The sequence below is a fragment of the Diceros bicornis genome, chromosome 35 (genome assembly GCF_020826845.1).
Source record: "Diceros bicornis minor isolate mBicDic1 chromosome 35, mDicBic1.mat.cur, whole genome shotgun sequence".
NCBI classification, from domain to species: domain Eukaryota; kingdom Metazoa; phylum Chordata; class Mammalia; order Perissodactyla; family Rhinocerotidae; genus Diceros; species Diceros bicornis.
The window spans coordinates 30,047,843-30,075,272 of NC_080774.1; the positions used below are offsets into that span (position 1 = coordinate 30,047,843).

Below are 27,430 nucleotides of genomic sequence, written 5' to 3' on the forward strand. Positions count from 1 at the left end.
TGGGCAGTTGCCCTGAGAGCACGAAGGCTTTGTCGGGTTCGTTCTTGTCAACCTAATACCCAGCTCATGCCCGACACCAAATAGATACCAAATAGGTTAAAAGTCAAACGAATGAATGAATGAATTTCCTCCCAACCCCCACTTCCCTCCTGCCACAATGCACCCCAGCGGCTGCTTCCCAAGCCAGGTAGTGTTCATTCATTCCCTGTTGTCGGGAATGCAACGTGGGTGGTACACACAGGACACAGAGTGGCACTGCAGAAGCTTAGCATTCAAGTTGCTCACTGGGTAGCAGACTCTCTCTTGCAGGAGCAACAGCCCCACCCAAATTCTGGTTGCTAATATTGGCTCCCAACCTTGAGTCCTCACTCCATGTGTGAGCGGAGCCCTTCACACACACGGGCTTGCTGTTCCTCGGCACCACCCACAAGATGGATGCAGTTACTACCCCACGTTGTAGATGAGAAAACCAAGGCTCAAAGAGGTTAAGTTGCCTGCCCAAGGTCAGACCCTGGCCCCTCTGCCAAGCATGTGCTCAATGCAGCCTCTTAAAACAGCACACCATCTAAGAAAAGTCCCCCCAATGTGCACATTCCCTAGAGTGAAGGCCATGCCTCACAACAGGGAGAGCTTTGGCATCCCACAGCTCCAGGCAAAGCCAGGCACCCTGAGCCCAAGGGAGGCCACACACCCGATTGTCATTCAATCAACAGTTGATGATGATGATGAGTTGGGCACCAGGCTAGTGAACAGCACAGCAGTGGTCTCTGGGCCCTGGAGACCACTGCCAAGGTGGGAGAGGAGAGAATACTCACAGGGGGGCTGGAGCTGGGCAGGGACAGCCGCCCTTCACTCTCCATCCTCCCTCCTCATTCCCCTCCCAGTCCCTGCACCATCCTTGCTGATGTGTGCGCTTCCTTGCTGGACTCTCTCGCCCTCACTAGAACACTAGAATGTGAGCTCCACAAACCAGAATCATCCACTGTTCACTGCTGCAGCCGGTGCCCAGAACGGGGCCGGGCACCTATGTGGTCAATAACTATTTGGTGCACGCGTGAATTAATAGGTGAGACCTAAGGCCAAACTCAGTGGGAAGCATGGAGAAGCCAGGCAGGGGAACAGCATGTACAAATCCCTGAAGGGAGAGAGGGCCTTCTGAGGCACCAAGAGGACGCTGCAGAGCAGGTGCCAACCAGGTGGGACCACGGGGTGTGATGAGAGCCAAGAGGTGGGGAGCATCGTCAGCCCAGGCTAGCACCAGGAGTCTTGAATAAATTTGCACTGGAGGTGTGTGGAGGAGCCCCCTCCACCGGTAACCTGGGGAAGGCAAGACAGCCCGGGAACCCAGCTGAAGGCGGTGGCCCCGTCACCAGGCAGGCAGGCGAAGAAGCAGGCAAGATTTACTGTTAAGTCAGCCAGGACGTTCTACTAAGTGGAGGAAGCAAGATGCAGAACAGTATGTACAATATAATCGCATCTATATTAGAAATTATATACATGTTGTGTTTCCATTCCTATAGCTGCTTCTACATTCCTAAAGAAAGTTGGGCAGGAATGGGAGCTCTGCTTATGTAGCCAGAGGGGTGGGAGTGGACCAAGGCCACGTACTGGAGAGGGCTTGAAATTCCCAATTCCAGCTTTGCAGTGTTCTTTGGGGAGCCTTCTCCCATCACTGGGGCCCCGGGGCTTCCTGTGGCAGTGGGGGAAGGAGCCAGCTCCCTCATGGCCAGGATACCAGGAAGCCCCTGTGCTGGGACAGCAGCTTCTGGTCACAGTTGCGAGGGAGGCTGGGCCCAGTGGCCCTTATCTTGCCTGACCTTGTGGAGGCTGACCACTCCCTCCTTCTGGAAAATGTGGCCCCCTGCCCTTTCTGAGGCCTCTTTCTCCTTAAATCCCAGTGGTCCTGGGGTGGGGCCTCAGCGCCCAATTCTACCCCTTGGCCCATCACCCTAGGGTGTCTTCACTGGCCCCAGCCCACCGCCACCCTCCAGATGCCTCCCTTGGAGACCCTGGGGCATCTCTGACTCAGCAGTCTGTGCCTGCCTGGCTGCCCCCTCCCTCCCCACAATGTAGCTCTGCAGAGGGCCCTGTTGCCCAAGCCCTAACTACTGGCCACTCCCCAGCACCTCCTACCCTCCCCCCACCAGCTCTACCAATTTGAATTCCTGACTGTCCCTCCCTCTGGCCTCCTCCCTAGACCCAGGCCCTGCCCCCAGGCTGGGGGAAGGAATCCTCCAGATAAGGGCAAGGGGCAAAGGGACGCACCTGGGTTCGGACCTCCAGCTCTGCCACCAACTTGCTGAACGACCTTGATGAATGACCTCTCTCTCTGAGCCTGAGTTTCTCCATCTGTAAAAGGGGTAAATAATTCACCACCTGGATGGGGTGGCCACAAGCAGTACGTGAGTTAAGGGGCATGGCGAGGGCCCCAAAAGGTCAGATCTCATTGGGAAGTGTGGCCACCGAGAGCCCCAGGCCAACTCTTTCTTGAGGTGATCTTGGTCACAAGCCAGCTGGTGCCTTTCCTAAATTAGGGACGGGTCGGCCCACAAACCCCTATGCCTGCTCCACACTGGGTCTGGATGCCTGCATTGAGGGTACAAGGAGGAGCAAGACCCAGTCTGATGGGGGAGGAAGCAGAGTGAATGAGTAATTCCAGAACTCAGGGATTACGCCTGGAGGCTGTCCCTGCACATGGGAGAGGTGGCTAAATCCAGTAAGGGTGGGGCTGGCTGGAGAAGCTGCCCCAGGACAGGATGGAGGGCACTGTTGAAAGACATCTTGGAGTGAGCTGGCTGAAGAGGTAGGGCAGCCAGAAGGCCAATTTTAGGGAAGAGGAAATTGAGGCCAAGAGTCAAGAAACCGCCCAGAGGTCACCTGACCAGGAAGTGGGTGGTCCAGGATTCAAATTCAGCCCCCACCCCACTCTCAGGCTGAGCAGGAGGGGCTAGGTCTGCAGGAGGCCACCTTCTAGCCAAAGCACCCTGATCAAGGGAGTGTGGCCAGTGGGGTCACCCAAGCTGAGGTCAATGTCCTGGTGGTCCAGCCAGGTGGGCACAACCTGGCAGGTGGTCAGTTACAGGAGGATTTGAAGGGAGTTTACTTGGGGGTTCAGGGCACAGTGGGGCACACAAGCCTGTAGCCAGGTATTAGAGGCCAGGGCTTTGGAGAGAGGGGGGACCTCCAAATACAGGGCATTTCAGCCCAGAACCAACCCATTGCAGACCCCACCTGCCACCTGGGGCAGGGACAGGCAGGTCTGAGCCAAAAGGCTAGCTAGACCTCTGGGGCCAGCTGGGATGTCAGTGGCGTCACCACGGCCCCAGGAACCCACCGTGCCTGGGTTCCTGGGGCTGGCTCCACCTGAAAATGTGCTTGGTTTCACAAGACCTGAGTTGGCCCAGTGTGTTCTACCTTAGGTGGAAACCCTGACCTCCCACATGCTTCCACTCAGCCTCCAGACCCGACCTCCAGGGGATGACAGGCAGACCAAGTGTGACCAAAAAGTGGAATAAGCTAAAATGGGCCTTGGAGGTATCTCTGAGCTTTTTATATTGCGTATTTCCTGTTGTGTTCCTGTAACACAGATTTCATACAATGACTCTGAAACTGATCTGTTAACCTTACATTTTGAAAATGCACAATGGTAGAGGGCAGGAGGTGCAGGTCACCTCAGATGGGCTGGTCTGGGGCACTCTGGCAGGGAGCGTGGGACCCACGGCAGGTGGGGTGTGGAAAAGACTGGAACGAGCTGCGTGGCTGTCTCCATGATGCCTTTGTAGCAGCTACTTTTGCTCCTGCCACTGAGTCTCAGCCTCCTGGTTTGTGTAACGGGGTAACCCATGCCAACATTGTGAGGAGCAGGAGCAGGAAACGAGATTCCCTGACGAGAGAGGTCTGAAAGTCTCTCCTCCATGGGGGGAGGGCTGGCGAGGAGTTGAGACTTGCTCTGACCAGAGGGCCCTGGGCAGAAGTGGACATCGCCAGGACAGGCTCAATGACCCTTGCTCCAGAACTCTCTGAATTCTCCGAGTGCTGCCTCTTTGCCCACTCCGGAGGCCCCTCTGCCCTCAGGCCAGCTGGGCTTCCCGTTCCACTGTCCCCTCCTGGGCAGGCCCGGACAGGCTTTGGGCCTCCAGGTCATCTGGTCAGGTGGGGAGGGGGCCTGGTACAGGCCACCACCAGGCATCTGCTCCTTCCCAGTCTGCCCACCTCGCCAGACCTGCGTGGCCTCCCCTTGCCCCTGCTCAAATTCTTCTGGTTCTCAGGGCCCTTGTGGGACACAAGCTGGACCCAGAACCAGCTGCCCCTGCCCCAGACTCCTGCTACCTCTGCCCTCACCGACTTTCTTGTTCTCCCTTTGGGTCCTGACCCTTGGTCAAGGGCTCTGCACACATGATCTGCCATGGATGAGGAAACTGAGGCTCAGGGAGGCCTCCAAGCTGGCAGACCACTGGCAGGCCAGGGTTCAGACACCGATGGCTGGGTTCCTGAGCCCAGCTGCTCTCCACTCTGTGGCCTTGCCTCCCCCAGCCCACCAGGCCTTGTGCTTCTTTATTCATTTACTAAAACTTCGAGTGTTTTCTAGCTTGGGAAAACTGGGATTTGCAGGAGCACGACTGCACTGAGTGAAGAGGGAGCTTTTCCTGTGGCTGGGTGTCAGACTTGCCAGGCCTGATACTGGTCCCAGGTCCCCTGGAAGGACAGCTCCTGTGGGTGGAGCCGGGCTCCCCAGGGTGCTCTGGGGAGAGGGGAGGGAGAGAACAGGGCTGGGCGGGGCCTGAATCCCAGGCCTGCAGGGTCAAAGCGATGTTTCCTGCTCACCCTGACCCTGGGGCTCCGGCCTGAGCAGGCAGGTGTGGGGCCAGGCAGCTCTGCCCAGGTGCACAGTCCCTGGGGAGCAACCCTCAGTGCAGCCAGGCTGTCCCCTGGTGGCAACGGGAGGAAGCTCCGGAGACTGACTTTGAAGCCCTTCCAGGAGAGGGGGCCCTCACCAGCTGGTGGGTACCTGTCCCCAATCCCTTTCCCCCTCCCTGTGCCACTGATCCCCGAGTTTCCCCAATTGTGCAGCCACTCATTATTCTCGTGCCTCAGGGCCTTTGCTTCCGCTGTTCCCACTGCCTAGGATGCCCCTCTCCTCACCCACCCCAGTGCCCATGGTGCTCTGCTGCCCGGGGTCCATGTCTTACTCTATTCCAGTTGGTGGAGCAGCCCAGTGCTTGGTGTGAATGTCTGGAGCTCTGCACAGGGGCCACATTCACAGGATGGTTGAAAACTGCTTGTTCCTTCATTCAGCATTCATTTACTGAGAACCTACTATGTGTCAGGCAATGAAAGAGCCAAAGAGGGCTCTTCTTTTGTGGGGCTTACATTCTGGTGGGGAGATGGTTGGAACATGAGACAACAGAAAAACCACAGGTGGGGCCAGCCCGGTGGCGTAGCAGTTAAGTGCGCGTGATCTGCTGCTGGCAGCCCAGCTTCTGAGCCCGGGTGTGCGCTGACACACAGCTTGTCAGCCCATGCTGTGGTGGCGTCCCCTATAAAGTGGAGGAAGATGGGCACAGATGTTAGCCCAGGGCCAGTCTTCCTCGGCAAAAAGAGGAGGATTGGCATGGATGTTAGCTCAGGGCTGATCTTCCTCATTAAAAAAAGAAAAGAAAAGAAAAGAAAAATCACAGGTAACATACCCAGTGTGGATGAGAGCAATGGAGAAAAATAAAGCAGGATGGGGGCTTGAAGGAGGGGTGGGGCACCACTTCCTAGCCATGAGAGGGACTATTCTGCAGCTGTTGGAAAAAAGGTGAGCGATCTTGGCCAGTGGTCAGGGAAGGATGTAAAGATAAGTAAACAGTGATGGAACACTATGGCTAGCAAAATTCTTGTTGGGTTGCATTTGTGGTTCTTATGGAATTACAGTTATTGTATTTAATTTTGAAAGCATGTTGATTAAAGTTTCTATTAACCTATTAATTAAGAAAGTTTCTATTCCTTACTAAACTGTCGTTGCTCTTCCAATGTGTGGGAACCATATTTGTCCCCACCCCTCAGCCCGTGGGCAGCCCACCAAGCCTCCCAATCTGGAGCCCAGGAGCTGGGAGGGGTTGGGCTGTCCTCTCTTGCAGGAGCAGTTTTCTTGTTGCTCATCGTCCTCAGGTTCCATTTTGGGTTGGGTTGTGAGTTCACAGGGATCTGATGGTTTGAAAATTTGTGAAAGCTGAGAAGAGATATTTCCATACCCACGTTCATAGCAGCATTATTCACAATTGCCAAAAAAGTGGAAGCAACCCAAGTGTCCATCAAGGGATGAATGGATAAACAAAATGTGGTATATCTAAACAATGGAATATTATTCAGCCTTAAAAAGGAAATTCTGACATTTGCTACAACATGGATGAACCTTGAGGACACTATGCCAAGTGAAATAAGCCAGTCACAAAAAGACAAATTTACTGTACGAGTCCACTTATACAAGGTCCCTAGAGTAGTCAAATTTATAGAGACAGAAAATAGATTAGAAGTTAACAGGGGTTGGGGGAGGAGGGAATAGGGAGTTATTGTTTAATGGGTACAGAGATTCACTTTTGCAAGATGGAAAGAGTTCTGCAAATTAGTTGCACATAATGAGAATGTACTTCATACACTGCATTGTACATTTAAAAATGGTTGAGATGGCAAATTTTATGTATATTTTATCACAACTGAAAAAAAGAAAAAGAAATTCTGAGCCTATCCAGGTTCTTCCCCAGGCCAGCTGTGGAGCCTTCTGAGTCTGCTTTCTCACTGTACAAATGGGTGGTTGTCAACACGAGGGGGATGATGGTGGCCCTCAGTGGATGGGGAGTAAGGAGAGTTTTCTCTGCAGGCTGAAGCCTGCAGCCTTCCACTCAGGAGTGGTAAGTGTGTGCGTGCACACCACAGCTGCCAAGTTAGTGCCTGTGTTCTTTGAGGATAAAGCAGCAGTAAGTGTGCAGGTTGAGATGGCCCCTGGGCCTACCCCGTCTCTGTTCCCAGCCTTCAGCCCCAGGGACAGCGTGGTGGAACCCTCTGGACCCAATTCACCAACTTTCCAAAGAACCTGCCTATGGCTCCAATCCTTCCACCTGGGAATGCTTCTGGGCATTTCCTCCTGCTCCTGGGAAGGCATTCCCCTTCCTCTGACTGCGTTGTTGGACGTGGGGAAACAAAGGGGCATCAAACAGAAGCAGAGGACGAGGAAGGCCACCCTTCATCTCCACTCTCTGGGAAGGGGAGCCCCAGAAGACCACGGGAGGAAGCAGCTCTGCAGCCATGTGACCTGACAGAGGGACTTGGAGCCTTGGATGGCTTTTCTGTAAAATGAGGTAAACAGGAAAATACCCTCCCAGGGAGGTCCCTCGAGAAGTGAGACATGCTGGGGAAAGGGAGAAGTTACTAATTTGCAGAGTGGGACCCCCAGCTGGGAGATGCTGACCCCACCCTCCACAAAGGGCAGCCACCAGGGTCATGGTCCCAGTGCAGGGATGCCCATGGGAAAGGCTGGCCATGCAGAGCCTTTGGGGCCCTGCTTCTCAGCCCTGGCTCTTGGCTGGACCCTCGGAGGCCCTGCCAGCGGACCCTGAGCTGAGCCCCCCTAAAGAGTAAGGGGGTGCCCTCCCTTCCCGGGCTGGGAAACACGTCTGCAGCCCTCGCAGGCCTGTTAGACAGAAGAAAGAGGGAGGAAGGGCAGGCTTGGTGTGTCCCTTGGTTGTGCTTTTGCTTCTGAAATATTCTTTTTCTTTTTTCTATGAACATTTTAATGAGGAGTTGAACATAAGGTAGAAAATAACATTCTGCTTGCTTTTTTTTTAAGAGGCAGGCTTTTCTTGAGACTTTCGTACAAGGCAATGGATGAATAATGTTAAACTCCTAAAGAACACAGAAAAAGGCACTTCAAATACCTGTCATGGTTACTGACAACTCTGAAACAGCATGTCAGAGTCTCAGGGGCTGCTTGTTCTGTTTTCTTTTGGAAACAGTTCAGTTCAAACCTAAGCACTATTGCTCTCAGAGGCTAGGGGACACCCGGGGACTGCCATTGGTTTCCGACAGCAGTGCCTGGGGCAAGCACTGCTCACAGAGGCTAGGAGGGGTGCTAGTGGAAGGGTCTGCATGCTTGCTCCTCCTCTGGCAGGCTGTGGGGGGCCAGAGGCCACTACCCCGGTGGGGAGCCTTGCTCACTCTCCATGGAGGGACATGTGATCCAGCAGGTGGGCCGGGACTAGGCCCCTGCGGCCACCCAACTCCCTGTAATAGAATCCCTTGTCATCCGCTGGCCCGTAGACCTTGACCACGTCCCCTGCCCTCAATGACATCTTGCCCTTCACCGGGCCCCCTGCTCCCTCGTCCTTGGGGTCATAGTCCAGAGCTGCTCTCATGGTCATTGGTGTCCACAGTCGGGGCCTCCTGGGATTCCCTTGGGGCATGGGGAAGGAGCTCTGGAGATTGGTGAGCCCCCCAAAGTCATCGAGGTGGGCCGCAGAGGACAGGTGCCCTTGAGCTGGTAAATGCCACCTTCCATCAGTCCGCTCCATGCCCACTTCCACCTCAGCCACCAGGTGTCCAGGGATGTTGCCCACTTGCCCATTGCATTCACCACGGTAGAAGCCGTGGGCACCCTGAGAACCCCACACTCTCAGCAACTGCCCTTTCTGGAAGGCCAGCTCCTCCTCTGCTGCCTCAGGGTTGGCAGACATCACCAGGGGGTCATAATCAAAGAGGGCCACAAAGACCCTGGCCGGAGTGTCCACCCCTGTCCTCGGCAGGGGGGTGCCGCCCCTGGACATCTTAATGACTTTGCTGGACGGAGCTGGACACAGAGCCGAGCTGGGCTCATGGAGCTGGCACTCTCTCTTGCCCCCCAGAGCCTGACTTCGCCTGCTCTGAGTCCTAAGCTCCTTTCTCTGCTCTTGCTTCTCTGTGCCCCACAGTCCAAAGCACACTGCCTCCTCCTCCTGCAAAATGTCACAGAAGTCAGACACATGTCTTTGGCTGGTGCCCAGCTGGGGAGGAGCGAACACTTGGGCATCTTGCTTTTGCCTAAGGACCTTCTCAAGGGCAACATTTTCCTGACGTGGTTTCTTCCTGGGCCCACACTCAGGGGATGGATGGATGATGCTTGGAGCAGGGCTTTGGCTGGTGCCCATGTGCTGGTCGTGGTCTTCTTCCCCGCCAGACTGGCCACTGGGCACAGGTGGCCTGTGGTTCTGGGGACTCTTCTGAAAGAGCAGGTCCTTTCTGCAGACCTCCTGGGCCTCTGTGGGCCCCCGGGCTTGGCAGCCAGACCCTGTGCTTGGACATTCTCCTTCTGAACTCAAGTTGGGCATTGGGGACCACCTCCTTGAGGGTTCTTCAGGGAATGCTTCTAGGAACTCGGCCTGGGGCTCCCCACAACTTCCGGGGATATGCGGGCTGGCCTTGGCACTCAGGGAAGATAGGGCCAGCCTCTGAGGGCAGAAGGAGAAGGTAACTCTGCAGGTAGACGGGTCACTGCATGCGTAGCTAAAGGGAGACATCTCTGGCAATCGGTGACAGGTGAAGCAGTCGTGAGGGATCTGAGCTGGCACGGAATCCAGGGACTCGCCACAAAGAGACATAGTTCTCACCGAGACCTTCTGGCACATCAGGTGCAGCTGGAGCTCAGAAAACTGCAACACAGTGCTCCCAGCGGTGGCATCGGTAATCTCTGCAACCTTGAGCCCATCAGCATACACAGCATAGCCAGTGACCCGGACTCCGTTGGAGGACCCAGCTGAGTCGATGGTCACCGGGAGCCAGCTGACCACCAGGAGGCCTGGTGAGGCGTGGCGCTCCACCAGCACATCCAGTGGAGGGTCAGGGGGTCCTGCCAAGGGCGTGTCGAAGGTGATGGTGGAGGACATCGTTTCCCAGTGCACCTGCAGCGAGTCCCACAGCAGCCGGACCTCCACCCGTGCCTGGTACCGTGTGCCGGGATGCAGGTTGTGGAAGGTGTAGCAGCTCACACCTGCTGGGGTCAGGGCATGCTCCTGGCCATCAAGGTATACCACGTGGGGGTGGCTGCTGCTGCTGTAGACCCATGTGATCTCGGCCGAAGTGGCTGCAACACTTTGCAGGTGTAGTTGCATGGGGGCCACAAAAAGGACCCCGTTGGCCCCCAGAAGGGGTCTGGAGAAGCCCTCCTCCTCCATACTCTGCAGCAAGCCCAGCCAGCCATCTTCTGTTTTGGCATCTGAGATCTCCATTGCCACTTCTGTCTTGGAGCCTGCCCTCACCATCTGGCATGGCCTCCTGTCCACAGCTTCCTGGGCTTTCCCAGGTAATAAGCTGTGAACAGCATCTTCCTTCGAAGCTTTGCCCTGCCCAGCCAGGAGTGGAGTAGGGCCAAGGTCAGGGGCCTCAGGGGGCAGGCAGCCCAAGATGTCACCGTCTGGAACCTGCTCCACCAGGTTGGAGGGCACCAGCCCCCGGCGGCCGTCCCCAAGCTCCCCTTCATAGAAGCCGTCCTCATCCATGTCCCCAAAGATATATACATAATCCCCAGCTGTGAGGGGCAGCTCGCTCTCAGGGTGCTCATTGGGCCCCTCAAACGGGTTGTAGCTATACCTAGCCAGGAAGATCTTGAACTTGGAAGTGGCAGGGGCCTCTGAGTCCCCCATTTCCAGAGTTGAAGACACACTATCAGGCTCCAGATCCTCCACCTCGCTGGCTGTGTCCATGTCTAGAGTAGGGCAAAACGGCACGGTGGCCCACATGGACTCCACCTCAGAGGAGTTCGACTGGGAGCAGGTTTTCTTGGCCTGGGTCCTGGAGTCCAGAGGTCGGCTGGCTGGGACTCTGCTTGGCACCTGGGGGGCACTGGCTGGTTCCCCAAGGGCAACTGGGGTCTCCAGTAGGAAGGCTTCCTTCTTCTCCTTTTCGTCTCTGCTGGGTTGTGAAGATGCTTGGTCTTCAGGCCCTGGCTTGAACTTGGTCTTTCCACTACCTTTACCTTGGTACTCCAAGGTTTGGGGGGCCTCCAGGGGTTCCTGGGGAGAGTGACCAGGCTGACACTGCAGTGCCCGCATCTCCTCCCGGGCAGCCTGGAGATCACGCAGGGCCTTCTGCACGTCGTGCTGCAGCTGTTGCTGCCTGCCCTGCCCGCGTGTCCCCTGCTGCAGCAGCTGCTCCGCGAGCCAGCCGGCGGCGTCGCGCTCCTGGCACGCGCGGCCCAGCTGCCCGCGCACGTCATTGTTCTCGGCCGCCACCTTCTGCGTCCAGTCTGCCTGGGCCCGCAGCCGCGCGTTCTCCTTGGCCAGCCAGGCGCCCTCGCGTAGCGCCTCCTGCAGCTGCGCCTCGGCCTCCTCGCCGCGCCGCCGCGCCGCCGCCGCCTGCGCGCCCAGCTCCTCGCACTCTAGCCGCCGGGCGCCCAGCTCGCGCTCCAGCTCCTGCACCTGGCGCTGCGCCTCTTCGCAGGGTGCGCTCTCCCGGCCCGCCTCGGCTCGGGCGCCGCCGGGGCCCTGCTGCAGCGCCAACTGCCTCTGCAGGCGTAGCACCTCCCGCTGGGACTCACGCTGCAGCCGGTCCAAGTCGCTGACGTTGAGGCACTGGGTTCGGGCGGCGCTCCCCGCAGCGTGCGGGGCGCTGCCGAGGCCCGAGGCGACGCGCGCCTGCAGCAGGTGACACTCCTGCCGCAGCTCTTCGATCTGCTTGTCCTTGGCCAGCAGCGCGCTCGCCTGCTCCGACAAGTCCCGGGCACGCTGGCGGGCGAAGGCCTGGCACAGCTCCAGGCCAGCGTGGCTCTCGACAGGCACAGGCGCGCTCACAGCCCGCAGGTCGGTCTCTTGCAGCTTGCGGGCCCGATCCTCTAGGCGCCGCGCGAGGCCTGTCAACTCCGCGTGCTTCACCTTGAGACGCATCACTTTCTCGTTCGCCTCGTCGGGGAAGCCTGCGCGCCGCAGCTGCATGTTCTCTTCGCGCAGGCCAGAGCAGCGGCGCGCCAGCGCCTGCACCGCCCGGGACAGTGCTGAGTTCTGCTTCACCAGCTCGCGGTAGTCCAGGCCCAGCGGCGAGAGAGTTGGGGCCTCGCAGGGCTGGCTCCCGGCCTTTTCTCCTCCTCGTGGGTCTCTAGGTCTCTTGTGCTCCGTTGGTGGTGGTGGCGGTGGCGGCGGCGGTGGCGGTGGCGGCGGCAGGGGGCTCAAGGAGCCCAGGATGGAGGCGTCTGGCGAGGAGGAGGCCCGTTCCTCGGATTTGGGGGCCTTGGGGCGACTCAGGGTGCTGTTGAGCGAGTGGGAACGCGCTGGTGTCAAGGAATCGAGGGAGCTGGCGCGCGTGGGGAGCAGGCTGTCTGGGGAGTCGGAGCACGCCGCGGGCACCTCGTCGAGGGAGCAGGAGCGCACGCGGACGCCAGCGCTCAGGCTGTCGAGGGATTCGAGTCGACAGGCAGACTTCGGAGGGCCGCGAGAGGCGCCGGCAGTCTCGGGCGGCGGCTCTTCCGAAGAATGCACTGCCTGGGGGTCGTGGGGGCCGGACAAAGCGGGGTGCCAGCGGAAGTGCTCCAAGATGTACTTGAGGAAGAGCTGGCGCTCCACGTCGAGCGCCGCCTGCAGGTGGCGGATGCGCGAGGCCTGCTCACCGTCCGTCTCCCAGCGAAGCTGCGCCAGCACTTCCTGCAAGCGACAGCGGCACTGCGCGGCGGCGACTTCTGGTGCCCCCGCGCGGCCGCAGTAGCCGCGGTTCACCAGCTCCTCGGCCAGCTGGCGCTGAAGCTCTCGGGCCTGGCGCACGACGCCGTCGCGCTCGCGGTGCAGCAGCTGCTGCAGCTGCCGCATCTCGGCCTCCTTCCAGCGCAGCAGCTGCCGGATCTCGGCCTCGCGCTCCCGCAGCATCTCCTCCTGCAGCTGCCGCAGCTCCCGGCCGCGCTGTGCCTCCCACTTGGAGCGCAGATGGTCAACCAGCTGCTGCCGCTCCCGCTCAGCCACCTCCCGCAGCTGGCGCTCCTGGGCCGCGAAGCGCCGCCGCTCGGCCCGCCCGCGCGCCCGCTCCGCCTCCAGCTCGGTCCGCAGCTTCTCCAGCTCCCGCCTCTGCTCCTCCAGTACCGCCGCCGCCGGGCCTGGACTACTCGGCTTCTTGGGTGTCGCGCGGCTGCCGCCCAAAGGGCTGGGCGAGTCCTTGGTCATGGTGGCCGCGGCCGGGCAAGAAGCCTGAGCTCGCCCGGCCCAGACTGCCGCTCGCCAACGGCCGCCGCCCCGGCCGCGGCCAACCGCCCCGCGCGCCCCTTCCGGCGCTCCCTGGGGGTCTCCGCGCGCCCCTTCCGCCTCTGAGCGTCTTCCCCCAGCCCCTGCCACGGGTGCACTAGCCAGCGTTCCTCTCCCGGCTGCGTAGGCCGGGGCTGGGCTCTCCACACTCCTGCTCAACCCAGCTCACGGCCCTTCCGGGATGCCCAGGGGTCTCTGGCCCCAGGCCTTGCCCTGTTCCTGGTGCCACGTGACCCACCCCGGGCACTCTCCCAGGCACTGTACAATCCCTTTCAGGCGGCTGGGCCCAGGGGGAAGCCCTGGCCCCTCCTTCAGGCCTAGAGAAAGGGGCTTCTTGTGTGAGTCAAGATCACCAATAGGGTGTGAGCAGATCTGGCCTCGCCCTGCCGTGGGTTGAGGTGGCATGTTTGGCCTAGGTGGCTGAGAATTGCAATGGGATATGCCCAAACTTGGGGGTAAGCCCTGGGCCTCTAACTAGGGGAGAGTGCACCTCTCACCTGCACCCCTACTGCACCTACCCTTCCAAAGACCCCTGCGGTGCTAAGCATTTGCATACATTATCTATTTAAAACTCCTATGCCCATTTTACAGATGAGAAGTCTTGAGCCTGTGGCCTCTACATGGTGCCAGCCAAGACAGGAGAGAAGAAAGTCTACTTTGAAGACCAAAGCTGTGACTTATGTTTTCTTGGCTTAGTTTTACAGTCATCCTGCAAGGACACTCTGAGAAATTAGGACCTCTCCATGGTCACACAACCCAGAAGTAGCTAAGTGGAGATTCAAACCTACAAAATTCTGCCTCCAGATTCCTGGGTACTCTGACTCCATCAGTCCAATCTCAGGATCGCGGCTCTGAGGACCCTTCTTCAGTCTTACTCCCAGGGAGAGTCTCACATTTCACATGTGCAGAAGAAGAGCAGATCAAGCAGAACCCAGAGTGGAAGGCCGGCCAGTTGGAGAGGCGGGGAGGGAGGCAAGAGAATGGGGCTGCTGTGGGGGCCCAGCCCACCCCACCCATTGATCTGACCCAGGAGTGCCTGGGGCTGCCTGCTTCTCCAAAAGGTAAAGCCGGAGGCCCCTCTGGACCCGTCTGGGTCCCTACACCACCTCCCTGGAGACAGCAAGGCCAGAGAACTTTCCATGGCTCTCTAAGGGCAGTGTGTCTGGTGGTTAGGGCTGGCAGGTCTTTGGGGTCAAACAGTCCTTCAGCTTCTGCCACCACTCCCGTGTCCTCATCTGTAAAATGGACTAATAATACACCCCCTTCTGGGCTGTGTAACCTCCTGGAGTTCCCTGACCTCTCTGAGCATCCATTTCCTCAGTTTGTGAGGTTTCAATGAGGTGAGAGCACACAGTGCCCAGAACAGAGCAAGGTTCCCTGCTTGGCACCTCATTAATTCTAATCCTAGTCCCTTTTTTGCAGCTAGAGAAACAGGTCCACAAGGCAAGAATTTGGGCGAGGCTGGGCAGGGCTACCATGGTGGAGGCAGGACAGGTACTCTCTACACCCTCTGGGACTCACTCTAGATACCCCATGGCAGGTGGGAAGCCTCAAAGACCTGGGTGTCCATCCAGGCTCTGCCACTTTTTGCCTGAGCAACCATGGAAGATTACCTCACCTCTTCCAGCTTCTCCACAATGGATGTATTGATTGCACCAGCCTCCCAGGGTTGGAGGGACACCAGGACTCTGTCGGCCGAGGGCTAAGTGTGCAGAAGCAGCTGCATTGAGGTCTGTAAGTTCCCGTCTTCCCATCAGGGCTTGGCCTGGGCCCTCACGAGCTTCTTCCAGGAGTCTGGAGAATACCCTGGCTCAGAGGCCTTGGGGCCTTTGCAGGTGCTGTTCCCCCTGCCTGGGATGCCAACCTCACCCAACACAAAACAACAATGCCCACTGCAGACCAAGCACCTACTGTGTACCATGCTCGGGCTGAGCACTTCCTAAACATTATTTAAACCACTCATTTTACAGATGAGAAGTTTCAAGCCCCAATGGATCAAGAGTTCTGCTCAAGGTCATCTGGCTGCTTAGCAGGTCCTGCACAACCCCATTTTTGTCCACTCACCTACTCCTAACCTCGTTCTTTGGCCTCAGCTTAGCGGTTCCCTCCTCCAGGAAGCCTTCCCTGACTCTCCAGGCTGGCCCCGGGCTTCCCAGGACTCTACTGCCCTGATCACCCCACCTGGGGCCTCTCCTTTTACAGCAGGGACATATCTGATACACATTTGTGTCCCTGCCCAGAGTCGGCTCAGAGGTGTAAGTGAAAAGTCCCTTCCCAGAAAGGAAGGATAGGGACCGAGGGCCAGACAGGTGGGAAGGGCATGAAGGGCACTGCCTGACCTGGCCACCTGGCCTTCCTGCCTCCCACATTCAGGTACCTCTGGCAGCAAGGGCTGGGGCCCCAGGCTCCAGGTTGCCCAGCAAGGCCTTGGGCAGAGGCCTCAGGCTGGTTAGGTCTCAGCAGAGATGTTGGTGGGGTCCCGAGCTGCAGAAGGAACACTCACACACACATGCATGCACACACACTCACACACAGCTTCTCTCAGCCTGGCCACCTTTGCTGTTGGGAGCTCAGGAGCCTACTTAAATCTGGCTCCTCCCTGCCCTCCCTACCCTGGCACCATGTGGCTCCTGGAAGATGCGGATGGACGTCTAGTACCTGGCTGTTTGCATCCAGACCTTAATGCTGTGGTCACATTGGAGACCCCTTTGCTTCTCAGCCTGGCCTGGGCAGTACCAGGGGCCTCTCACAACTCAGCATCTGCTGCTCTGAGAATGCCTGTCTAGCCATGAACCACCCACAGAATGCTTCCAAGTGAATTTCCCCTCCCCAACTCTGCCTCTCTTCCAGGACTCACTTTCCTGGGTTGCTCCTGGTGCAGGGCAGACAGACAGCCCCTCTCACTTACACAATCATTTCCCCACGTAGGTGGACCGGTGATCTCAGCCCCATCTTGCAGGTGGGAAAACTGAGGCTCAGAGAAGCACGTGCTGTGTTCATTCAGTATGTGGCCCTCTGGGCACTGCCTTTTACCCTGTACTCATGTTTTTCAAATTAGGTTCCCCTGAACCCTAGTATGCCATGGGAGATGCCTTTGGGCAGTGGCAAGTAACAAGAACACTGGGAATTATGGCTCCAGATGTTCTTTTTGAGAGGTGAGGTGGGGGGGGGCGGGAGAGAGAGACGGGGGACAACCCTAGCCGTGAGCTGGTGCTAGGCCGCTGGACGTGGAAGCCGTGGGGAGGGTGGCTCCATGGAATCTTTGCTGCATCTCCGTTAGACAGAGGAGGACCTGAGGCTCGGTGGGAGCGAGTGGCTTGCCAGGACACATGGGCAGCTGTGACAGAGCTGGATTGTCACTTCAGGGTGGTGAGTGGGACTTCACAGGCTGGATGTCTTGCTGCAGTCTCTAGCGGGGCCTCCAAGAGTCAAGTCAGGAGGACAGGCTGCCGTCAAGGAGAAGGACACTGGGGTGAGTCTCTGGGAACCTCAGAGTCACCACCCAGCAGCCACCATGTTGGCACCACCATGGCATGTCAGAGGCATTCTGGAATGTGGTCAAGTGCATGAGAAAACCAGGGCTTCCCCAGTGCTAGGCTTCTGCCATCCCTACACTCATCATGTTGTGCAGTGGCCTGCTTGTCATCCCCATCAACTCAGCTCAGGGAAAACAGAGACGGGCATTAGCTCACCATGTCACTGCATTCTCTGGGTTTCAGCTTGCTTGCCTATAATGTGAAAGAGATGGATTACATGGGTGGTTTTCAAACTGGGTTCCTTAGGGCTTCAGAGTTCCTGGGAAATACTGTGGGACTGTTGGGGGTGGGGTGTGTGCTGGGAACTGAAGGGGAGACATTGCCCCTACCTGCTTCAACAGGGCACAGCCACTCAGTGTCATTTATCAGGTCCTAAGGAGGACTTTGGTTTCATAAAGAGGAATGCTGCTAGAAGCAAGTTTGAAAACATCTAGGTTAGGGGCACTCTTGTCTATTATGTGCACACAAACATGCACAAACACACATACACACACATTGCCCTGACACTCTGTGACTCCACTGACCTGAGAGAAGGCACATGTCCCCCTCATGTCTTAGTTCTCCCCACATCACCAGCCCTGTATGCCATGCTGTCTCTCCCCACAATGCCAGTCTGTGACCTTTGTGCCATGTGGGCATGGGGTCTGGGATCCTGGGCAATCTGGTTTACATCCCTCCTCTGCCAGCATGGCCTGGCCCTGATTCGGCTCTGCCACCAGAGACAGAGGTTTGCAGAGCTTTCCCGGCCTTGCTGAAGGGCGTGGGCTCCATCCTGAGAGCCCACCAGAGGGTTTGAACCTTCCAAACCTCTGTAGCTACAGTGGCCCCAGCTTCTGACTCCACTTCCCTCACTTTTGGGTTAGTGTGTTTTCTTCTGTTCTCTGATGTCTCCTCAGCATCTAGAACAGTGCTTGGCACACAGTAGGTACTCAGTAAATACATGTCTGAAGAAGACAGAGGCAGACAGGCCAGGCGTGGCCTCTGTCCTCGAAGGGAGGACACAGAGGTTAAACGCAAATACGGCAAAGGAACAGAGTAGAGTCAGCTTGGGCAGAAGCTGCGAACGAGGGATGTGGTGTCAATGGAGAGAAGAGCCCTCAGAGCAGGCTTCCCCGTGAGCTGAGGCAGGAGAGGCCACGAGGGCTGTCCAGAGCTGAGACTGGACTTCAGGCAGCGGGACCTGCGAAGCCCCCAGCCCTCTGCACTGGCCCTCTCCTGTGCCTGCCCTGCCCAGGGCAGGCCCACGCCCCTTCTGGCATTGGTTCTTGACAGTTCTGTCATGGTCCTCACTTGCCTGAGGAGAAACTGGAGCTCAGAGAGGAAGGGTCACTCAGCAGGATCTCAACAAGGTCTTCTCACTCCAGGTCCGGGGAGACCTAGCACCCCCAGCACTGCCCCTTCCTGGATGGAGACCTGGAGAGGGACCGTGCTGTTCTCTACCTCCACTTCCTGGGCCCTGCAGCCTGCTCTGGCTGGTCCATGCCCTCCTGGGCAGGGAGGGGCAGTGTGAGCCAGCTTGTAGCTGTCTGGCTGGGGCCCCCTGGACTGCTGGGCTGACCTCTTGCCCTGGCAGCCATGGCCCAGCTCCCCAGGTGTGTGCCTCTGTGGGTGGCCAGCCCATCCCCACCTGCACTTTACAGGCCTTGTCCTTGAGTCCTCACCACAGCCAGGGAGGCTGGCACTGTCTCTCCAGATGAGGAAACTGTCCAGGGTCACATAAGGACTTGTGCCCAGGCCTGTGTGACCCAAGTCTGGGCTCTGAACTGGTGCCAATATAGCGTGGCCCACTGCCTCTGGTAGCCTGAGTGTAACTGTAATCCCTAAGCTTTCAAATAAATGGCTGCTGCTTCTGGAAGCCCCTGTTGCTGTTGGCAGCATCGAGGTTTTCCAGCTACCCACTGTGGCTAGGACAGACCTATCTTCCGTCTTCTGCCATCTCCACTTCTCTCCTTTCTGGACCTATGCCAATCGTCCTCCTTCCTCTGCAGCCTGAAGCATGAGGCCTTACCCACCGCCCCGCCGACATCAGTGACAGTAACCATTTGTCCAGTCATTTGGCCATTGCTCTAGGTCAGGGGACAGTCCTTCATGAAATGTTTGCTGTTCAATCTAGTCAGGGCAGGGTGGAGGCCCGGCACCATGTTAATGTCTTCATTCATCAAGCACAGAGAAACTCCAATGGGATTTGCTGAAAGACAGAAGGAAAGAGGGAGAGAGGAAGGTAGGATAGAACAGGAGGAGATAGAGTGAGAAGGAAGGAGGAGGGAAGGGAAGAACCCTTTAGGTCGGACCTTGATTTATGCCTCACAGTCCAAGAGCGGCCAGGCTTGAGCCTGTGAACAGTCAGGTGGCTGAGAAAAAGTTGATTGGCTACTCAGTTTCTTCCTCTCTATATGGGGTTGATAACACTTCCAACCTGAGGGCGGTTGGGGGAGTCAATGAAATGCTTGTACATTTGCACTGCTGGGAGCCCAGCATGCAGCAGGCTGCGAAGTTACCCAAGTGAGCGTGGTAAGTTGAGTCCTTAAGAATAACTAGCCCCAGGGCTGGCCTGGTGGCATAGCAGTTAAGTGCGCACACTCCGCGGCGGCCCAGGGTTCGGATCCTGGGTGCGCACCGACACACTGCTTGTCAAGCCATGCTGTGGTGGCGTCCCATATAAAGTGGAGGAAGATGGGCACGGATGTTAGCCTAGGGCCAGTATTCCTCAGCAAAAAGAGGAGGATTGGCAGATGTTAGCTCAGGGCTGATCTTCCTCACACAAAAAAAAGAATGACTAGCCCTTGCCACATGGATCAGGGGGAGGGAACGACAAAGGCATCAGAGCAAAGGAAGCAGCCTGGGCAGAGGCAGGGGCTGTGGTGTGGCTGGAGCACTGGTTGTGGGAAGGGAAGGATGTCGGACATGAGGCTTTGGGCCAGCAGACGGAGGTCAAGGCAGAGTCTCCCCAGCATGGACCAGATCGGGGTCTACCTCCTGGAGCCCCAGTTCCAGGCTGAGTGATTCAGGGCAAGCCACTTGCCTCAGAGCCTCAGTTTCCTCACCTGTGAAATAGAACATCTTAGCTGCTCTGTGGTGCCAAGGAACTAGAGGTGGGTGTAAATGTCCAGTGCCCAGTGCCAGGCATACAGTCAGCCGTAGCCACTGGAGTGCCCATTGCCAATTCCCTGCCTTGGCAGAGGCACTTTCTCTTCTCTGCAATGTCTCTCGTCCTCTCATCTGCTGAAGATCTCCTTCCATCCCTGGCCCCGCTCCGGACCCTGTCAGGTCCCTCCTCTGAGCCCCCACATCTCCCCAAACCCTCACCACCACCTGTCGTTTTCCTTGTTGCCTCCTCAGGATACTGTGAGCTCCTTGAGGGCAGGTGCCACCTTTGTCTCTCCCTCTCTGAACCTAGCGGGTAAGCACGCAGGACCCTGTGCTGATTGGAGGAAGGAGCAGCATGTGGTAAGTTTGGGGCCTGAAGTCCAGGAGGAGGAAGAGGAGGAAAAGGCCACTTTTAATGGGAGGCTCGGGGAGGTGGCATGAAAAGGCCAGGTCTGAATGAACAGGATTTGGCTGAGCGGAGGGGACCTGGTGTGATCAAAAGCCAGGCCTGCCACAGGGAGCTATGAAGGTTTGAGAGCAGGAGAGGGGCCCCACAGACTGAGCAGCTTTTTCACTGGGACTGGGTGCATTCCCGTGCGCTTGTTTAACAACGGCACCCGGCCACTCAGGGCTTGGTTCCCTACCTGCAAAGTGGGTGCAAGGAAGCCATGCTATAGGGTGGTGGTGAGGACACAGGAATATGCCATGGCAAAGGCTAGTTTTTGGCACTCAGCCTCTCCCAATCCCACCTTCTATTCCCAGTTTAGCGTGTCAAAATGAAGGGTATGCATTGTGCTTCCTCAGCGGGCTTGGAATTCTTCAGGTCATGGCTCCCTTTTCCTCTGTGGTTCTCCATAGGGGGAAGCAGTCCCCAATAAAGCTCTGTTCTTTCTTTGACCTGAACGCATTAAGTGCCAGGCCCAGTGCACACAGTAGGACCACGGAGTCAGTTTCCACACCGGGCTTCCAAGTCCCCCACGCCTCTAGAGAGCTAGTTGATGGAGTCCCTCATACACTTGCCAGATGTTTATTGAGCACCCACTGTGTGCTGGCCTGGGGGGAGATAAAGGCAGACAAGGTCCTTGCCTGCAGGAGGCTTGTCATCTGGTTTCTCCTTTCCTCTCTCCCCATGTCAAGCCTGGGATCCCAGGATGCTGTGTGGAAGGCCAGGCCTATTCTAGGCTATATTATCTCCAGTGCCCTTTTCTTCTCTTTCATGGGAAACCTATTGCTCTGAGAATGGAGAAAACTCCTTCGCAAGGCCTAAATGTGTTCTGAAGCTGAACCCCTGTGTGCCTGCACTGCCACCCCATGTCCAAACCACCAGCACCTCTTTGCTTACATTGTTGCAACAGGCTTCCAAATAGCATCTACTATCTACTCCTCTTCGTATCCTCCTACCTCCCTCCCTTCTCCATTCTCCAGAGTACTCCCCTTAAACACCTGCATCTGACCACGTGGCTGCTACTTACATCCTTGGAACTTCATAGAAGAAAAGCCAAACCCCTCCTGTTCCTACAAGGCCTTCCAAGGTCTGTCACCTGCCTCCCTCGCTCCCTTTAATCCTTCTTACTCCATTCTGGCCACCCAGATGGCATCTTAGTCTTTACCAGTGCCATTTCTCCTGCATGAAACATTCTCCTCCAAGCCTCCCAGCTGCTCCTTCCCATCCTTCAGGTCCCAGCATTGGCTTGGGGGCACCCAGAGCCCAGTCTAGAACAGGAGTCCGACTCTGCTCCCAGCCAGCTGCATGACCTTGGGCAAACACTGGCCTTTCTATGCTTCGGTTTCCTGAGTAATTGGGCTGTTCAGGGTAACAATCTCATAGAGTGGTTTCAAGGATTAAAGAAAATAAAGCACTAGAGGGGCGGGCACTTTGCAGATTCCAGTGTTAGCTGTTACCATTTATATTATTTCCTCAGTGAGTCTTCCCTGACCTCCCAATGAAAAGTAGGTCCCCACAGTCACTTTCCCATCACCTAGTTTTCCTTTCTTCGCCGTGCTTAGCGGCACCTGAAGTCATCTTGGTTAATGATTTTATATAACCAAAATTTATTGTGTACCTACTATGTGCCAGGCACTGTTTGTAAACGCCATCGGATTGGACGCCCCGTAGAGGCAGGGTCTCTGCCTGTCTCATTCACCTGTGTTCACCCAGGCCTCCCCAGCATTAGGACCCGCACACAGTAGGCGCTTCGCACGTGGGGGAGCGCCCCGCCCCGCTCTGCCCTCCCCTCCCCCGCTCCAGGATGTGCGGGGGCTCCAGCCGCCCGGCCGGCCGCGATGCATTCTGGGAAAGCAGCAGCACCAGATCCAAGATGGCGGCCAGCAGGAGGCTGATGAAGGTAAAAGCCATTCTCCGGCGCCGGCCGGGCAGGGGGTGGCTTCTCGGGCTCGGGCTCCCGCGGAGGGCCGGGGCTCCTCGGAGCGCCGCTGCCCAGCTTCCCGCCCTGCGTGGTCCCGCCGCCGCCCCGGTCCGCGCGCGTGCTGAGGGAGCTAACGGGGCCGCCTAGGCCGCAGCCTGGGCGGGAGCGCCAGGCCGCGCTGGGAGCCGCCACCGGCCCCGCCGCCCGGTCCGGGGCGTCCACGCCGCCCTCCGCCCAGAGCCTGGGCGGTCCCCCTCCTCGCGGCCGCAGCCTCCTGGCCCGGGGGCGGCGTCGACGTGGGGGTCCGGCTGGGAGGCCCCAAACCGGGCGCCTGCGGGGAAGGCCCGAGTGCCGGAGCCCGGCTGGGAGCCCGCGCCGCCGAGCCGCCCCGCCCTGGGCCGCAGCGCACCGGCTCGGAGTCCCACTCGGCCGGGCCGCAGCTCGGGAGGCTGGGAGGCTCGGGCTGGGGAAGGAAGGAGGAGGCCGGGCGAGAAAAGTTAGGTCGGTTTGTTGGTAGGTCGTTTGAAATTGTGCTGTGTCCTAACAAAGTGTCGCCTTATGACTGCGGAGTCACACAGCCGGCAAGTTCCAACTCCAGGAAGGCGTGGGGTCGGCCCCGGTTGCGGCGCGGTTCCCCTTCCCGGTCTCCTTTCCTACCCGCCACTTAGTCATCCCGATCTCCTTTCCCTGATGAAGCCAAGTGCCGTTTTGGGGGAGTTGGGGGGGGGGTTGGCCTCAGTCGTTCCGGTCAAAACCGGCCAAAGTTTATAAAAATAACTTGGTACTTTGTATCTTGAATGCAGCGGGGTGCCTTCTTGCTAATTGGTTCCTTTGGTGAGGAACACAGATGCTGAAGTGCCTTAGTTCTTTCGCGAGTATGTTTGCCGGGTCCTCCGGAGCCGACCTCGCTGACGTTTGTGACCCGGCGCCCGGGTGGTGCTGCCCGGCTGCACCGGGCCGGAAATAAAAAAAGGCCCAGGAGCTGGTTTCCTGAGGGAAGATAGAGAGCTTGGGTTCCTGCTGGGCAGAGCAGTGGTTGGTAGAACTGGACATTGAACTTGGAGTCCCAGCCTCTGGGCCCTCCCTCCTTGGGAACGTTTCCTTTCTTTTGTTCACTAAGAGCTAGAGACGACATTTAACTTCGTAAAACCGGATTGAAAGTGGGCACAAAAGAACAGTCAGCAGACTCCAGACTTCTCATCTCTTCTCTGTCGGTGACACCACCGTTCACCCAGTCATCCAGATGAGAGGACTGTTATTCCCTTATTTCCCTGCTCTACTCCCCAAATGCAGTCATCCATTAAGCCTTGTGGATTTCACTTCAGAAAGATGTCTTGAGTGTGAGTGCCTTCCTTTCTTACCATACTGAAATTACTTGAATCCATACCCTTATCTCTCGGGTCCCCTCCCCAGTGCTCTCCTTCATGGATGCCAGAGTTCTTTTTCTAAAGCAAATATTTAATCCTTTTACTCTGCTGTTAAAAACCTCTGTGGTTTTATTGTCCTCAGCAGTTAATCCTAACTTCTTACTTGGCATGCAAGACCCTTCTTAGGGTAGCTTGTTCAGCCTCACCTCCTGCCCATTGGTTTCCTACTACCCTTGCACCTAATCACAGTAGCTACCTTTTTTCCAAGCTTGTATTCTGTGCAGTTCTGTACTTCACATTCATGATCATCTTTAATCCCCCCTGTGAAGTAGACACTATTATTCCCATTTTGTAGGTGGGAAAACGGAATGCAGAGAGATTTGGTGACTTGCCCCAGTTTTCCTGGCTAGGAAGAGAGAGTGAATTGTTATAACTCAGTTCTATTTGACTCCAAAGACACTCCCCCCCGCCCCCCCCCCCCTTACTCACTTGCTATGTGGTCTCTCTGTGCACATGCTGTTTGCTCTACCTGAGAAAGGCTGCCTTCCCCTCTCCTCTCCTTACTTCCAGGGAAGTCCTAGGTGCAACTCCAGTGCTGGCTACTCTGTGAGGCCTCCCCCCATCCCCCTTCAGAATGAGTTTTTTCCTCCTTTGTGTGACCACAGCGTTTCTTTATGTTTCTCTTTGAGCGCTGGTCACAATCTGATTTGTATTAGACTTGTCTTTCCTTCTAGGTTCTGAATTCCTCAAGGGCAGGGATCTTGACCTAATTCATCTTGGTATCCCCTAGTCTGGCCCTGTTGACCCGGTTTGGGGTTCCCATGCTCCCAGGGGTCTGAGAGGGAGTTACTATATTTTTTGAAAAAAATTGGAGCAACATTAACTGAGTACTTATTAAATGCTAGACTGTTTACATAAGTTATTTCTTTTCAGTAACACTGAAATTTAGTGTATTGTCATCTTTACTTTACAAAGCAGAAAACTGTGAAGCTTAGATGTGTTGAGTGTTACCTCAGGTGGACTAGCAGACCAGGGTGTGGAGAGATGCTGAATCTCCCTGGCTCCAAATCCCAAGTTCCACGCCCCTTGTGACACTGCCCCCTTTCTTACTCCAAGGAGGTGTGGAGAAGTATGTTGTTACTTGAGTTGTGGATGGAAATTATTTCAATTCAGTAGGGGAATGCTGGTTACATGATGCTGATCATTTGCTCTGAGTGTGTTTAAGCCTGGTTAGTTAATTAAAAAAAAAAAAAGAGTTATTGATGCAGGTTGATCAATGCATGGAGTGGAAATAAGAAAAGGGATTTTCGATGGTGAAAAGTAAACAGATGTTGAATAATCAAATGAATTACATCTTAAAGAACTTTAGATTTCCTCAAAAACTATTCTCCAGGACACTCGGAATCAAAGATTTCTTTGTAACAATGGACTGTCTGCAGATAGTGTAAAATACATTATTAAAAGTAGAGTGATCCGCATATATCAGACTGAGAAGTTGTTTTAGGTAAAATGAGTATATTATAGTCTTTAATTTAAAAAGCATTTGCCAAAATTTTGGATTAACCTTTTTCAGAACACTTTTTAGGAATTACAATGTTAATAAAACATTAAATACATTTTAATTTGCAAGCGAATTCAGCATTGATGGGAACAACCAGATTGTAACCATTGCTTCAGTCAGGAGGGGAAATGGCTACAAAAGTGAAACCAGTAGGTGTGGCTAAGGGAAATTGATTGCAGTCTGATCATTTCTTTTCAACCTCCCGATTGTACAGATCTCCCCTAAGGGTCCTCTGAGTATCTTCCCAGAAGGGCTTTTCTTGGTGGGAAATTTGTGGATTTAAGAGAGGAGTGACATTTTATTAGTTATTATGATGTCACTATTGAGACAAGGAATTGAGATTTGTAGCAGCCTTATAATGCTAATTAAATAGTGTTCACTCAGAACTACGTATTGGTGTACTTTCTCTCAGTCCATAATCACAAGTGAATTGAGTAGGAGGAGTTGCTAAATAACAGGTCATTCCTTGGAATTCCTTGTACTAAGCAGTGAACTAGTTTGCTGTTGAGCACAGGTTTATATTCTCTGAGGTTGGGTATTTAACACGATAGAGCAATGAGGGTGTCTGGTAGATGTGTCGTGTGTGTCAGAAGGTGAGGGGAGTTTTATAAATGATGTTATGCCAGCATAAATGTCCTGAATCCACTGGGTTTTTGGGAATTGAGAAAAGCATTGCATTTTTTATCCTAAATTCATGCATAAGTTGGGGCTACTTCAGCCTCCCTTAATGATATTCTCTGTAAATAGTTTTCTATTAGAAGATAATCGGGACAGGCCCTGGGAAAGAGAGTATACTCAGTTATTGCAACATTTGGGACCTTTTCTTCAGGTAGTTGTTAGAACAAAAACACTTGTCTCAGGGGCAAAAAAGTGAACCTTTTCTGATCTTGTTACACCTCTGAAGAGGCTGTTGATTTAGCATTTATTGTACCAGTTGAAAATATTTTCATTCCGTTGAAAAGTATCACTAAATGTTCAAGAGATCTTTCTGTTTTCTTTGCTGCAAGAGTAAGTTAAGAATTAAAGCTTAGAGAACCACGAAGACATCCCTCCTGAGCCCAGACTGTATCCAGCCGCCTTGAGAGTTTTCCTTTGAATGGCATATAGACTTGTAGGCGTCTAAGTTCATCCTGTGCCCCGCACTTCCCCTGCCTTGCCTTAGTTAATGTCTACTTGTCTACTCCCAAGGAAGAACCTGGGGGTGCCCGCCTCGTCCCTTTCTCCCTAATCTAGCCACTTGCCAGATTCTGCTAAACTACACTTTTATCTCTGTTCTCTGCCTGCCTTTTTTCCATCCCCACTGCCGCTCGCTTAGTTCAAGCCATCCTCATTTGTGGCAGGACACCTGTGTCGGATTCCTCACCAGTCAGTCTGTCCTCAATCCCACATGATTTCTAACCAGCAGTGCATTGAAGAGAAGTGCACATGCCCAGGCCCTGCTCTCAAAGATTGGAACCAAATTCAGAGGTCAGGACTTTGTGTGAAAAAATCCACATTCCATAGCATGTTCCTTCAAAGTCTGGTCTGCCAGTCTTGTCTCTCCCCACTTGCCCGTGGAATCCCCTAAACACAGCATGCTCTGCATACCCTGGGTCTGTTGCTGTGTGTCCCTGTCTCTTCTCTGTGCCAGAATAACTTCTTGTCCTTTAAGACCCAGCTCAAGGGGCACCTCCTCTGGGCTCTGCCCTTGAGGAGCTCAGTGAGGGAGAAGAATGGCATGTGCCTAGAACAAAGAAATCATGGTCTGTCCACTGTGTGCTGGATGTATACCAGCTGAGTAATGGAATACAAGGGAGAGAAACACCCTCTGACATGGAGAAGGAGGTGGAACTTGGTCTGGCCCTTCGAGAATGAGTAGGCTTTCGGTAGTTGAAGAGGAGAGGGGCCTGGCAGCCAGTGAGGTTGAGTAGCTTTCATCCCTCAGAATGGACGTGGGCAGTGGCTCTGAGAGATGCCCTGAGGAAGCCCGGTGACAGTCTATATAACCCGCAGTACAGCTGCATGCTTCTGACCTTGTGCTGTCCCCTCCTTAGGTTTTAGTTAGGCCAGCCCCTGAGGTGCTTTCCAGAAGCACTGGGGAACTGGCCTGGTTTTACCCTATGTTGGCATGTTCAGCACACCTGGCCCTTCAGAACTAGGAGCCCTGCCCCACTCTGCTCTGGCAGGGCTAAGTTCTCCAGCCAGCCTTTCTCCCTGAAGGGCATTATGGAGGGCAATACTGATGGGTTTAAAGACAGGTGGCAGAGAGATGCCATAGCCTTTCAGTTGACGGGTCAGATGTATC

At 55.7% G+C, this 27,430-nt stretch overlaps 3 protein-coding genes across 3 annotated transcripts in view; 1 reads left to right on the plus strand and 2 right to left on the minus strand.

The window, feature by feature from the left end:
* HIC2 (HIC ZBTB transcriptional repressor 2) overlaps positions 1 to 2,570 on the minus strand; it is a 31,665-nt gene extending 29,095 nt beyond the window's left edge. The window contains exon 1 of the mRNA XM_058532022.1: positions 2,266 to 2,570. The gene's annotated coding sequence lies outside the window, so the exon portion shown is untranslated. The remainder of the gene's footprint in view (positions 1 to 2,265) is intronic.
* Positions 2,571 to 7,711: 5,141 nt separating this feature from the next.
* Positions 7,712 to 13,175, minus strand: RIMBP3C (RIMS binding protein 3C). The gene has a single exon (XM_058532024.1). It carries the CDS (start codon positions 13,149 to 13,151, stop codon positions 8,193 to 8,195), a length of 4,959 nt encoding a protein of 1,652 aa, XP_058388007.1. The 5' UTR covers positions 13,152 to 13,175; the 3' UTR covers positions 7,712 to 8,192.
* An 8,952-nt stretch (positions 13,176 to 22,127) lies between these two features.
* The window catches only part of UBE2L3 (ubiquitin conjugating enzyme E2 L3), a 58,497-nt gene continuing 53,194 nt past the window's right edge, over positions 22,128 to 27,430 (plus strand). The window contains exon 1 of the mRNA XM_058532025.1: positions 22,128 to 22,197. Within this exon, the coding sequence (XP_058388008.1) occupies positions 22,171 to 22,197 (27 nt within the window). The 5' untranslated portion in view covers positions 22,128 to 22,170. The remainder of the gene's footprint in view (positions 22,198 to 27,430) is intronic.